Genomic DNA, 12,338 nt, shown 5'->3' with positions numbered 1-12,338 from the left:
CTTCCCTTGGATTCCTTATTTCTTTCCTTTTTGAAACATGAACGAAGTATAAGGGATAACCCATTATTGACAGGCAAATGAAGAACTTAATTATAGTTGTCCACAATTAAATAAAGCAGGGGTCTGCAGACTTTCTGTGAAGGTCTAGATAGTAAATACTTCAGACTTTGAGGGCCATCCAGTCTCTGTTGAAACTATCATTGTAGCACCAAAGCAGCCATGGTAGGCTGTATAAACTAATGAGCATGGCTGTGTTCCAGTATAACTTCACAAAAACAGCCCGCAGGCCATAGTCCACTAAGCCCTAGAATGATGTATTTAAAAAGGTTTAAATTTATATTTTGAAAAAGGACTTTAATGTACCGTAATGTTGAGAGAATGGTCCAATGAGTAAGATTGTCTTTCTTAGGAATGATTTTTCTTTTATTGCCATTCTTTTGACTTTTTTGGATACCTATTTTGTGTACTCAGACTTTACCATCTATTTGCCTGCCATCCTCTGATTGATGATACTTTGCATTTGTTTAGCATTTACTACTTTTTCAAAGCAGTTTCACATGTTCCCTCACAACCATCCTGTGAAGCTGGTAGAGTAAATAGCCGTGTTTTGTGGATAAACCAGAGCAACTAAAGGTGCTCCTATGTTTAGCCCAGAAGTAATCAAGATTCAGGGCCCTGTTGTCTTGACTACTGTAACTGTAAAATGGGAGTGTCACCCTCTGTAGCCCGGGAGGCAGATAATATATGCAGAAGTTGCGTTGAAAATTAGTGTTCTATACAAATGGAAGAGATTATTTTTATTGTGCCACATTGAAATCAGTGGTTAATTTCTCAGTGTGTATTTGTACGTTTTGTTTTTCCGTTTCTGACTAGTTTTTAAAAATCCTGACCAACCTCCTTGGTTCTTCTAGTTTTATTAGCTGCCTCGGTCAACACCTGTACTTGGCAATTCCCATTAGCCAAATGGTACAAATTTGGATTACTTTTGATTTCTTTAATGAACACTTGTTGTCTGGTTGGAAAACTAAGGACAGAAGGGACTCTTATGCAACCAGCTTCTTGATTTCAAGTGAACTATTTTTGTGAAACTGTTACTGTGCAATGTAACAGAAAGGGTGGGGGGGGGATAAGCCTAATTGGGACATGTGGAATCAGTGTAGTTTACAAATGTATTTTAAATTACTTGATTATTTAAAATGATTTTCAAAGTTTGCATGATTACTTTCACAGCCATTTCAAAGGGAAAAAATGCAGGAGATGGTTGCAGGGGAAAATTGATATAAGTGGGGCTGGCCAATGTTATGGTTATTCTTATTGTCTCAGTCTAAGCCACTAGGATTACAGGACTTCATCTTGAAGGTCAGTGAAGAAAAGGGAGAGTCTACAGAGTGAGACGTGGAAGGTGATTCTAAGCTGGAGTTGGTCAGAGAGGTCTGCTGCAATTATAGACCAGAAAGGTAGGGCAGTCCTGGGTAGGTGAGTGTCACAGATAGGGTAGCTGCGATGCTGGCATGAGGATGTGGGATATGTGGTTACCAAGGTGTCCCAGGCAGACATGGAGGGTGTGAAGCATCGAGGCCATGTTAGGATGACTGCAGGGTGTTTAATGCCAGAAAACTGGAATGTGGGAGTTGTAAGGAGCCAAGACTGGAAAGGTAAAAGGAAGGCTTGGTGGTGGATGGAGGACCTCGTATGTCACCCTGAGGAGCTTGGATAAAGGTTTTGGAGAGCCAGGAAGGGTTTTAAGCAGCTGCTAAATTACATTCTCCAAAAAACTCATTATCTACTCAGTGGTCAGCAATGTAAATGAAGGAATGAGCTGGCATGATGAGACTGCCCTCTATTTTGGAGGTTCTGCTGCCTGCACTGGAACAAATTATCATGTATAGTGGCCTGGAAAGGCAAAATGAGAAAGTGGCCCAGGTGGATAAAACTCAGTAGATTTGAAGGGGCAAGGAACCCAGTTACTTTGGGCATAGGGGTATAGATGGAATGAGTTGGGTGGGAGATGGACATCTGAGAGGAGAAAAACACTTGTTCAGGTTCACAGAGGACCCAAAGATACGGCAGAGGAAACCCTGAAGTAATTATGAACGTAATAATGGAGCTAAGTTGAGCAGTTTTATGGCATAAAGCCTGTTGTTCTAAATCTACCTCCAGTTTTTTCTTGGTTTTTAAATTAAAGAAAAAATACATTTTAAAAAAATCATCTAACCCAGATTACAGTTTAGCTTTTATAGTTCTATCTTATGGTGTCCCTTTTCAATCATTCCTTTCTAATCTTTCTAGTGAACCAAATATTTTGTTGCCATTTATTGGTTGATAGCCAAAGTAGCAACTAAACTGGCCGCCTACTTTAATAACATAAAACTGCAGCTTGCTCATTCTTCGACACCACTTCAAAATATTTGGACAAAGGGTGTTGGTGAGAAGACCTGGCCACTACTCACCAGGTGGGAATTGGAGGTCATAAAAGCTCACAACCTCATTGCTTGCACAAGAGGCGGCCTCTCATGTCTATTTTCCAGAGGAATTCCCTTCTAATGAGGAAGCCAGTTGGTGGTTTGCCTAGTGCCATCTGGAGACCTGGAAGTGTCACAGAAGTTTGTTAGACCTTTTAGATGTTGACTCTTTGGACTTGTCTACCCAAAGGTGGTGACCTTCATAGGGGTGAATGCAGAGAGCTATGGCGTTGGGTTTGACTCCTGGTATTCAGGCAGAAATGCATGCCATTCGACCCCCTCCCACTCCTTTGCCTATGCAGTGGCCACTTGGCCTTCTGTGCCATTTGGTGGCATTTATCCCCTTCAAATTCCTTCCTCCCACCTGCCAGTTTCTAACCAGATCTTGCCCTGTCTGGCTCCATTCTGTATGTTATGTGCCCATTTGATGAAAACAGCATGAGGCAGGGTCAACATTGCATTTCTAAGAACGAGGACAAAATATGAGTAGCATCCTTCCGGTAGTTAACTTTTAACCCTTTACTTGTGTGAAGGACTTGTTATCCTAGTTGATAGATGAGAAGACAGATGACCGTAAGTGCAAGAAATTCAGAGTTTGATGTGAAGCCCAGCTCTGGGCTCCCTGTTGACTATTTTGTCATTGATGTATGTGAAACCATGTGGAAATCCAAAAGGAAAGTTGTCCATTTTTCTGCTTGCAGTTTCAATTGGAAAAAGACTCTACTGGGCATGATGCAAAACATGTCTACACATACACATTTGTGTGTTATACTTGACAAGGCCATTTTACTTGTGTAGAAAGATCTTTGAAAAGCCTCACAGTAATACTTCTTATATCTCTAAATCAAAATGGCTCAGTTCTGACAATTTTTACATTTAAGGTACAAAATAGAGGTGGGTTTCAAATATCTCTTGATTAGTCTCCTAAATTATTTGGGCATATGTTTTTAATTGGCAAAAAAAAAAAAAAGACTTCAGAAATTGGTCATTTTTATTCCATCAAGTGAACAGTGAGTGGTTAATTTAATAAAAACATGTCTGTAATTTAACACAAATAGCACATACAGCTATTCATTTGTGTCTTTTTGACAGTATGAAGCATCTTAGACTGTTTTACTGAAAGATAGGATCACCGAGAGGGGAAATCTGTGGACTTAAATCTTTCTTCCTATCTATCGCCAGCCTCTAGGTTAGGTTAGGTGGGTGCCACCAGCAAGCGCCCTTCATGGCTGGACTGGGGGATATGGAGAGAGCTGAGAGAATCGAAATCCTCGATTTTTTTTTCTTTGCTGAAAGGGACCTCAGAGACATTCACTCATCCCTTCAGAGAAGCAGCTGCCCGAATGCACATAGCCCGTTGGTAGTGACATGAATAGTGTACACAGGGCTCCTGGTCCAGCGCTCGGAGTTCTAACCACTGTTGCTGCCTCTGGCCACGTGTGCATCGGGGAGTTGTAAAGTGAGTTATGGAAATAAAACAAGGCGGGAAGCCCAGCTTCGATCTTCAGAAACAGCATTTTTGGGAGCCAGAGGCCGAGGTGGCGCCCTGGGCAGACGCCTTCGGCTGGGTGGGCGCGGAGCTGGCCCCCGGCCCTTGGCTTCAGCATCTTCACCTCGCTCGCCTTCCTCCGAAGTTGCGGAGGTGCCGGGAAGAGGAGGGGCCTCGCCTCGGGCGCCCGAGTGATTGGCTGCCCAGGGCCCCTGGCGAAGGCTGTGTCGTCCAGCCCTGGTGGAGAGGGGCGGAGCGGCCACTGCTCCAACCACCGCCGCCACTGCCACAGTCGCAACCGCCGCAGCCTCGGCCGCCGGACAAGTAGCTCCGAGCGGCTGCTTCCCGGTTGCCTCGACGAAGACAGGGGGCGCCGCGCTCCACTTGCTCCGCGCCCGAGCCATGCCCGGCAGCCCTGAGTAACCACCGAGTCCTGGCCGCAGCCGACCGACCTAGTGTGCACCGTCTTTCGGCCGAGCTGAGCTTTCGTGCACGCAACTCCCTCTGCCCCCGCCGGCCCCGCGCCACCATGCCCCGGGCAACTGCACTTGGGGCCCTAGTGTCACTGCTGCTGCTGCTGCCGCTGCCTCGCGGCGACGGGGAACTCGGGGAGCGCCCGGACGCTACCGCAGACTACTCGGCGCTGGACGGCGAGGAGGGCACGGAGCAGCAGCTGGAGCATTACCACGACCCTTGCAAAGCCGGTAGGTGCCGCCGCCGCCGCCGCCGCCGGGGAAGTCCCGCAGAAGTTTGCCTTTGAAATGCAAATGAGGTGGTGGGCAAGCCTGCGCTACCGTGTGTGGGGCGGGTCTCCTCTCCCCTGCCCTGAGATCCCTGGCTCCCCGGGAAGACAATGCCTGCGAGGAATTGCTTAAAAACCACTCCAAGGCTGGCACGTCCCGGCCCCAGGTTTGCGGTGCGCACCGGGGGGTCGGCAGCCGGCGCGTTCCCAAAGCTAATCAGGGCGGGTGCCCGAGGCCGAGAGGGCGCTCAGGGTCCAGGGCGGGTGCCAGGGCCGCCTGGCAGCGAGTGGGCAGCACTGGCCACCGCCGGACACTCCGGGCCGTAGCAGAAGAGCCGGGCTGGGCGCGGCGCTCCCAGGCTCAGATGGAGTTCCTGGCTCCGATTTCACAGCATTTGTAAGTTTCGCACAAAGTTTCCTAAGATCAGTGGTTACTCTTGTGAAGAGATTTTAAAAAGAAAAGCGTCACAGCGGGCAAAAGGAAAGGGGTCGCCGAGGAAGTATGAGCAAAACTTCCCTGTAGCGGTCCCGGCCTGAGGGTCGCCCTGGGCGGGTGGAGATGGAAGCCGGCAGGTGCTCTAATCCCGCCAGGAAGCGGCGCCCGGCACGTACGGGCCTTTCGGGCGCAGTCGCCGCCCGGGTGCTGCAGCTCCCGCTTCCCCGGGGCCACCGACTGGCTCGTGAGTCCCTAGGGGAGCGGCTTCCGAGCTGGAGTCGTTGAAGCCTTAGCCTCCGAAGGGCCCCGAGCGCATGTTCCAGCAAGCTGATGAGTGTGGGGCAGTTGCAGCACTGACAGAGGGGTGCTCACGCTCCCAGGGAGAGGCTGGGCTCAGAGGCTCGCACAGACGCTCCTGGCCCATGGCCAGTGGCCCGCGGGTAGTGGTGTTTATCTTTGGCTTTGTGCGGCCCCGTTTCCCTTGGCGGTCGGCAGAGAAGAATGGGGAGGGAAGAGTGCGACCTCCACCCTCGGAGGGGCAGGTGCTCCTTCCCGGGGCTGTGGCTGGCCAGGTCTATGTGGGGCCTGTGGGCCGGTGATCGCCCCTTCAAGCCCTGGAAACCTCTATCAGTTCCAGGTTCCTCATCTCTAAACTGGTGGCAGTAATTATAGGAGGACTCAGGTGATTTATGGGAAAATTCTCTGCAAGTGAAATGATGGCATTGTCGTTATTTTTTATTGTTACTATCACTACAGTGGCTCGGGTCTAGGCTGGGGGTTGGGAGAGTCAGGACTGGGTAAAGTCTGGGGAAGACCAGGTTACTAGGAGGCAGGAGGAGTTTGTGAGACTTGAGAATCTTGTGAAGGTTTAAGATCAAACTAGTCTTGAGGGGCCTGATCTTAGTAAGGGAAGTTTCCTGCAGAATATCCACCTACTGCTGTACCTCATGGGGCTTCTGAGTTAGGAAGGTGGGCAGAGGAGTTGGTTCCTGGACAACTGGAGAAAACCTCAGCAGGTAGCATGCCTGGCCCAGGTACCGTGAGTTCCTCATGGGACCTAATTCAAGGCCAGGGAGAAGAGGCTCCAGAGCACTGTTGGAATGGCAGCCTGGCCTGAAAAGAGGGCCACTGAAGCTGGGAAAATAGATGTGGGATAAAGGGAGTGGCTGGACCACGGCCCACACTTGTCAGACCCTAGACCCTGCTGGGTGTGAGCTGGGGCCTCTGGGAGGCAGTGTGGGCAGCTGGAGTGGGGAAGTGATTGATTTGCTCAGGCATGTATTGTGCATCTCCAGTATGCTGGGTGCTGGTCTGGGCACTGTGAATCCAGATGTGAAAGAGACATCCCAGCTCCTGGTCTCAGCCTTGGAGGATAACCCTGAGGCAGGCTTGCCTGTTACAGCCTCATTTTCCCCAGTAATTTTAGAGAAAATACAAGATAACCAGGGGCATGCATATTCTGTGATTCTTCACAGACAGGGTGGGATGTGCAGGTAGGGCTGGAAGGCAGAGAATCTGGCCAGTGTAGCTTCAGCCAACTTCAGGCACCCTCCTCAGACTCCTTGAAATCTCCCAACCCATTGGCCTCTCCCTGGGCTACGTTGATGCTAAGAGTGGCCAGAAGAGGGCGATAATAAGGACAATCTGGGGGAAAAGGTAACATCTCAGTCAGCCCATCCTCTCCGAAGTTGCCTGACTTGGAGAACAGCTAGATCTGGAAGGCCAGCAAGCAGTTCATCAGTGTACTGAAGTTTCAGAGAAAGGACTTGCCTCTTGGCTAGGGGGCCCCGCACTTCTTGGTTGCATATTTAACGCAAACCTTTAGGGGCAGCCTCCCATTCTATCTCAGTGAAATCCTAACTCCCTGACTCTTTTGGCCAGAAGCTCTCCTTTTAGGACCTGCCTCAGGGCTGCAAAACTAAAGCACCTCCCACTCTCCCTTCTTGGTGTGGGTCTCCATCCTACTGTGGACTCAGAATGCAGAAGGGAGGATCTTGAATCTGTTCCTGACTTCTCAGGAGCTGTGTTACCTGGACGATTCCCCTCCTCTCTGGGCCCCAGTTCCTTACCTGCAGAATGAAAATGCCTGCCTTGTTAGAATTGCAAAGTGACATGTCCAGAGAGCTTGTGCTCTTGGTCCACATCAACCGTCTTGCTGTGGGCCTACTTCATACCTTGCAGGCACTTCAGTGCGAGCCCGCTGGCTGCTTCCTATCCAGTGTTCTATGAGTCTATGATCTTTGGTTCTAGCCCAACCTCTCAGAAGCTGAACAAACTGGTAATTTTGCCATTTCTAATTTTATCATTTCACTACTTTTGCAATTTTTTAATACCATTTTTACCATTTACTCTGCCACTTACAAGCTATGTATCCTTGGGTAAATCACTTCATTTCTCTGGGCATTAGCTTCCTCATTTGTAAATGGGGATGATTCCTGATAAAGTACTTAGAACAGTGGTGAAATACAGTTAGATACTTTTTATAAACAGATTTTCTAGAAACTGATGGAAACAATATATTCATGCTGACCTTAAGGCAGGTTTTAAGCTGGAAAATTTAAATTTACTAATAGACAATCTATTTGATGCTGTAAAAGGGATGACTTTTAAATCACATGACTGGGGAATGGGAGTTAGTCTATGAAGCCCTGCTGGCCTGGGGCTGGTGAGGGGCCTGGGGCTTCGGGGGGATATTCTCTGTCTGGTCATCCATAGCTCTGCCAATTGTTTTTCTTCTGATACTGTTAATAGAGCTAAGGGTTCAACTGGCAGTAAATCACAAGGCATTCTTCCAACCACCATGCCTCTGAGAGCAAAGCTTGGGAGGACTGTTCCTGCCTGCCTGCCCTCACCCACAAGTTTTAAGCTGATTTCAAGTCAGAAGGCCTAGGTTCTTATCTTGACCCTGCCTCCCTTACTCACTGTGTGGCCTTGAGCAAGTCATTTTTACCTTTCCATGTCTCAGTCTCCTCATCTACAAAATGGGAGTGGGAGCAAAAATGCTTGCTTTGCAGCGTAGACAAAAGGCCAGTTTTAGTTGGATTCTTCAGAAAGAAGAGCCTTAGACAAGGACTTTGGTGTAGATAGTTTGTGTGGAAGGTGATCCCAGGAAGCAGGGTTGAGGGAGCAGGAATGAGACAGGGAGGAAGGAAATCCAATGAAGAGAGTGGAATCAAGGGAGCTGCTTTAGGCAATGGGCCCCTGACCCCACTAGGAGCTCCTTTGAGGAGCTTACAGAATGCCTCCCAAATCATCTGCCCAGAGAATAGGAGGCTGCAGCATTTATCCAAAGGCTGCTGCCCTTCACTGTCCGCTCCTTGCTGTAGTTTCTATTCCCGTGTAAGAAAGCATTCCAGACCAGTGGGGTAGAACCACCACTGTTTTATTATGTTCATGATTCTGTTGATTAGGAATTTAGAAAAGACACAGCAGGGGAGGCTTGTCTTTGTTCCATGATGGCTGAGCCTCAGCTAGGAAGACTTACAGGCTGGGGTGACTCAACAAGTGGGTTCTGAAGTTATCTGAAGGCTCATTCACCCACATGTCTGGCTGTTGAGGCCGTCTGTTGCCTGGGACCAGTTGGCCAGAACTCTTACAGGTGGCTTCTCCATGTGGTCTATGTGGGCTTCCTCGAAGCATGGCAGCTGGATTCTAAGTGCAAGCATCCCAAGAGAACCAAATGGTAGCTGTGTTACCTTTGATGGCTTTGCATCAGAATCACACATTGTCATTTCCACCCTGGCCACAAGCCCTCCCAGGTTCAAGGTGGGAGAGCATAGACCCACCTCTCCCGTGGGAGGCATGTCAATATCACATTGTTAAAAGCGCACATGAAATGAGAGATGTGGTTGCAGCCAGTTTTGGAAAAGATGACTTGCCACATTCCCCGAGGCATTAACTTCCCCGAATATCCAGGAATAGAGGGCTCTACAGATTTAGAAAAAGTTCTAGAGCAGAAAGGTGGGGAGACATGCGGCAGAAGTATGGAACTGCCCAGAGGTGAGCTGAGGGTATGTGACTCAAAAACTGTCTACATGAGGCTCAAATGATACGAAAATGCTGCACAGGTTTTTGGGCTTATTAAATCTAAGGGAACTGCCTGATAGCCAGCTTCACTTTTCAGCAGATGGCTTGGTAAATACCAGGGCCTTATTCACCGCTCTGGGTCCCATGTTAGGGTAGGATAAATATAGCTGGTGGTCCCTTGTGTCTTATGGCTCAGGAACCAGTAGCCCACACTTTCAGACTTCTGCCTGGAATATGGTGTTTCACCTCACTCTGCCATTCTCTCCAAGACATCTTACCAATCAAGTTTCATTTGGGAGCTCACCAAGAGCCCTCTCTGGGGCAGCTATTGCCAGCAGCCCTCATGTTACTGTCGGCCTAGAAACTGAAGCAGCCCTGGGCCAGTGTGCTGGGGACTCCTAAAAGTGCCCAGAGTGGCATTGGGAAGATTGTAGAGTCATGGGCAGTGCTCCTCTGGAGTTGCCAACCTTCATGGCAGGGCGGGCATCCTGGTTTTTAAGCAGAGATGAGGCTCACATGGTGCCTCCTGGAAGCTTGTCTCCCTGGCATGACGCATCTCCAGAATGTGAGCTGCCATCTCTCTGGTACTCCACCTGCCCTCCATCAGACTCCCACACCATGGACCACACCTAGGTAAGGGTGGCTGATATTTTTACATCTTTATTTTCATTCTAACTTGTTATGATGTCATTGCTGATGGGCAGGTGCTGATTTGATGGAATTAAAATATTTCAGGGCCATATTGGAGTTAAATGTTTGTCTTTTCTGTTTCTCCAGATGATACAGGAGCAGAATCTAGTCCACTTTCTCTCCACAATTTCACACTCCGTGCAATGGGGCAGGGTGTGAGTCAGTTAAGAACACGGGCTCTGATGCCTGACAGACTTAGATTCCAAATCTGCCACCTAGGCAAGGCTGTGTGACCTTGAGTATGTTACTCAACTTCCCTGAGCCTCAGGGAAAAAAAGAACTAGTAATATCCACTTTTCAGGATTGCTATAAGGATTAAATAATACAATGTTTCTCAAGTGCTGAGCACAGTATCTGGTACAAGGCAAGTATATAATGATATTTACATTATCAGAGTACAGAGCAGGTGCTCACAGCACTTCTTGAACTCTTGTTGAAATGCTGTAGAGGAAATGGAATTTTTGCAATAAACGAATAATTTATTTCATCTAGTGTAGTTAGGGTTAGAGATTCTTAATTTCAGACCTGATCATTGTGGTTAAACAGAGTCTCAAAAGTAAGTGAAGGGTGAATTTTATGGCATATGAGTTATATCTCAATAAAGATTTTAAGGAAATGCAGATGAGGACAGGGCCAGGGGCAGAGCTGGGGGAGGAAGCTCATGGCCTTAGCCCCTGAAGAACAGTTGGCTGGCTGGCACAGTTGGCTGGCTGGCACAGCTGCTCGACCTGAGAATTCAGCTCAGCCAAGCACGTGTGGAGTGTGTGACCATCCAATGCCAAGCAGAACCTAGAGTTCTCAACAGTGGCCAGGTCTCACACTGGGGTGCCAGAGTCTGGGAAAGGGGGGACCAGGAAGGTCTCTCTTGGAGGGGGCTGCTCTGGGAGCTGAATGACAGCAAGAACACCATCCACTGACCCTCAGCACAGCCCCCAGAGCAGACAAGCTGCTGTGATGGCTGCCATTTGTATATGAGGAAACTGAGCTTCAGGCCTAGACTTTCTGCCTGACCTTGCTGGTCCTTCGATGCCTCTGTGGACAGAGCCCATATTTGGTAGACAGAAAAGTCCACAACAACATAATCAAAGGTATGTCTCCAAGTCACATCATGGAAACCATTTTTTCCTTTTCTCTCCCACCCAGTAGTGCAGTGATCAGTGCGGCACACCCTTCCCTCGGGGGGTATGTGTGTTTGGAGAGCGTCTTTTCCTCTGCTGTCCTGCACAGTGAGAGGAGAGGAGTGGGGACAGGCATGATGCCACTGAGCCGTCCACATAGCCCCAGATATGCAATGCACCAGGCATGCGGGCCTGGCATGAGTGCTGAGGGTCTAAGTGCTGATTAGACTCAACCCTGCCCTTGGGGAGCCTCCTACCCAAGCAGGGCTGGACTCAGCCTGCTCAGCAGAATAGGCTCCCAGATGGAAGCTAATTGTAGACAGGTCAGCAGGGCATCTCAGCTCTGGCCATCCAACTGACCACTGCTTCTCCGGTCATTCTCAGGGCACTCCCCAGCCTGGACTATGGTTGTTTGAGCACCTGGCCCCTCCCCAGACTGTGGAGAACAAAGACCTTGCTGACATGTTGTGGTTCCGTACCCATGCTTTGGAATTGGGCTGACTTAAATTTTTCTTCTCAGCTTTGTCACTTTCCTTTTTCTTCTTTTTTTTTGAGACGGGGTCACGTTCTGTCATCCAGGCCTGAGTGCAGTGGCACGATCTCAGCTCACTACAACCTCCGCTTCCCACGTTCAATTGATTGTCCTGCCTCAGCCTCCCTAGTAGCTGGGATTACAGATGCCCGCCACCATGCCCGGCTAATTTTTATATTTTTAGTAGAGACAGGATTTCGCCAGGTTGGCTAAGCTGGTCTCAAACTCCTGACCTCGTGATCCACCTGCCTCAGCCTCCCAAAGTGTTAGGATTACAGGCATGAGCCACCACGCCCAGCCTCAGCTCTATCACTTTCTACTGGTGAGACCTGGAGCAAGTCCCTCAGCCTTCAAAGCCTCAGTGTCCGTGTGTATATCATGCTGTTAACAGAAACTCTAATTAACAGACACTTGGTACCTGATATGAAGGCACTTGGTACTGTGCTTAGAAAACAGAAGCACTCTATAAATATGAAATACACAGTGCTAGAGTTATGTCGCCCTTGAAGAACCTGTTATGCCCCAGCAAGTATGTGGAGTGAACTGAATTGTATGAACAGCACTGCTTTCTGTACTTCTGAGACAGACTTGGGGCAAAGCAGCAGGTGCTAGAAGCAAATTTCCTGGGTTCAAATACTGGCTCTGCCACTTCACGGCTGTGGGTAAACCTGCTTAGGCTTGCTGGGACTCTGTCCTTATCTATGAATGTGGTTACTAATATCTACCCACATAGGATTATTATGAGGATTTAGTGATTAATATAGAGAAAGCACTTAGAATCATGTCTGAACATGGTAAACATCCAGTAAATACTATTTTTTTTTTTTTTTTTTTTTGAGACGG

The 12,338-nt window shown here is 48.6% G+C and overlaps 1 protein-coding gene across 1 annotated transcript in view; it reads left to right on the top strand.

Moving 5' to 3' along the window:
- Positions 1-4,239: 4,239 nt before the first annotated feature.
- The window catches only part of TLL2 (tolloid-like 2), a 149,451-nt gene continuing 141,352 nt past the window's right edge, over positions 4,240-12,338 (top strand). Inside the window, exon 1 of the mRNA XM_012000244.1 lies at positions 4,240-4,655. Within this exon, the coding sequence (XP_011855634.1) occupies positions 4,481-4,655 (175 nt within the window). The 5' untranslated portion in view covers positions 4,240-4,480. The remainder of the gene's footprint in view (positions 4,656-12,338) is intronic.

The sequence above is a fragment of the Mandrillus leucophaeus genome, unplaced genomic scaffold, assembly GCF_000951045.1.
Source record: "Mandrillus leucophaeus isolate KB7577 unplaced genomic scaffold, Mleu.le_1.0 Scaffold117, whole genome shotgun sequence".
Taxonomy (NCBI): Eukaryota; Metazoa; Chordata; class Mammalia; order Primates; family Cercopithecidae; genus Mandrillus; species Mandrillus leucophaeus.
This window is presented reverse-complemented; position numbering and strand designations above follow the sequence as displayed.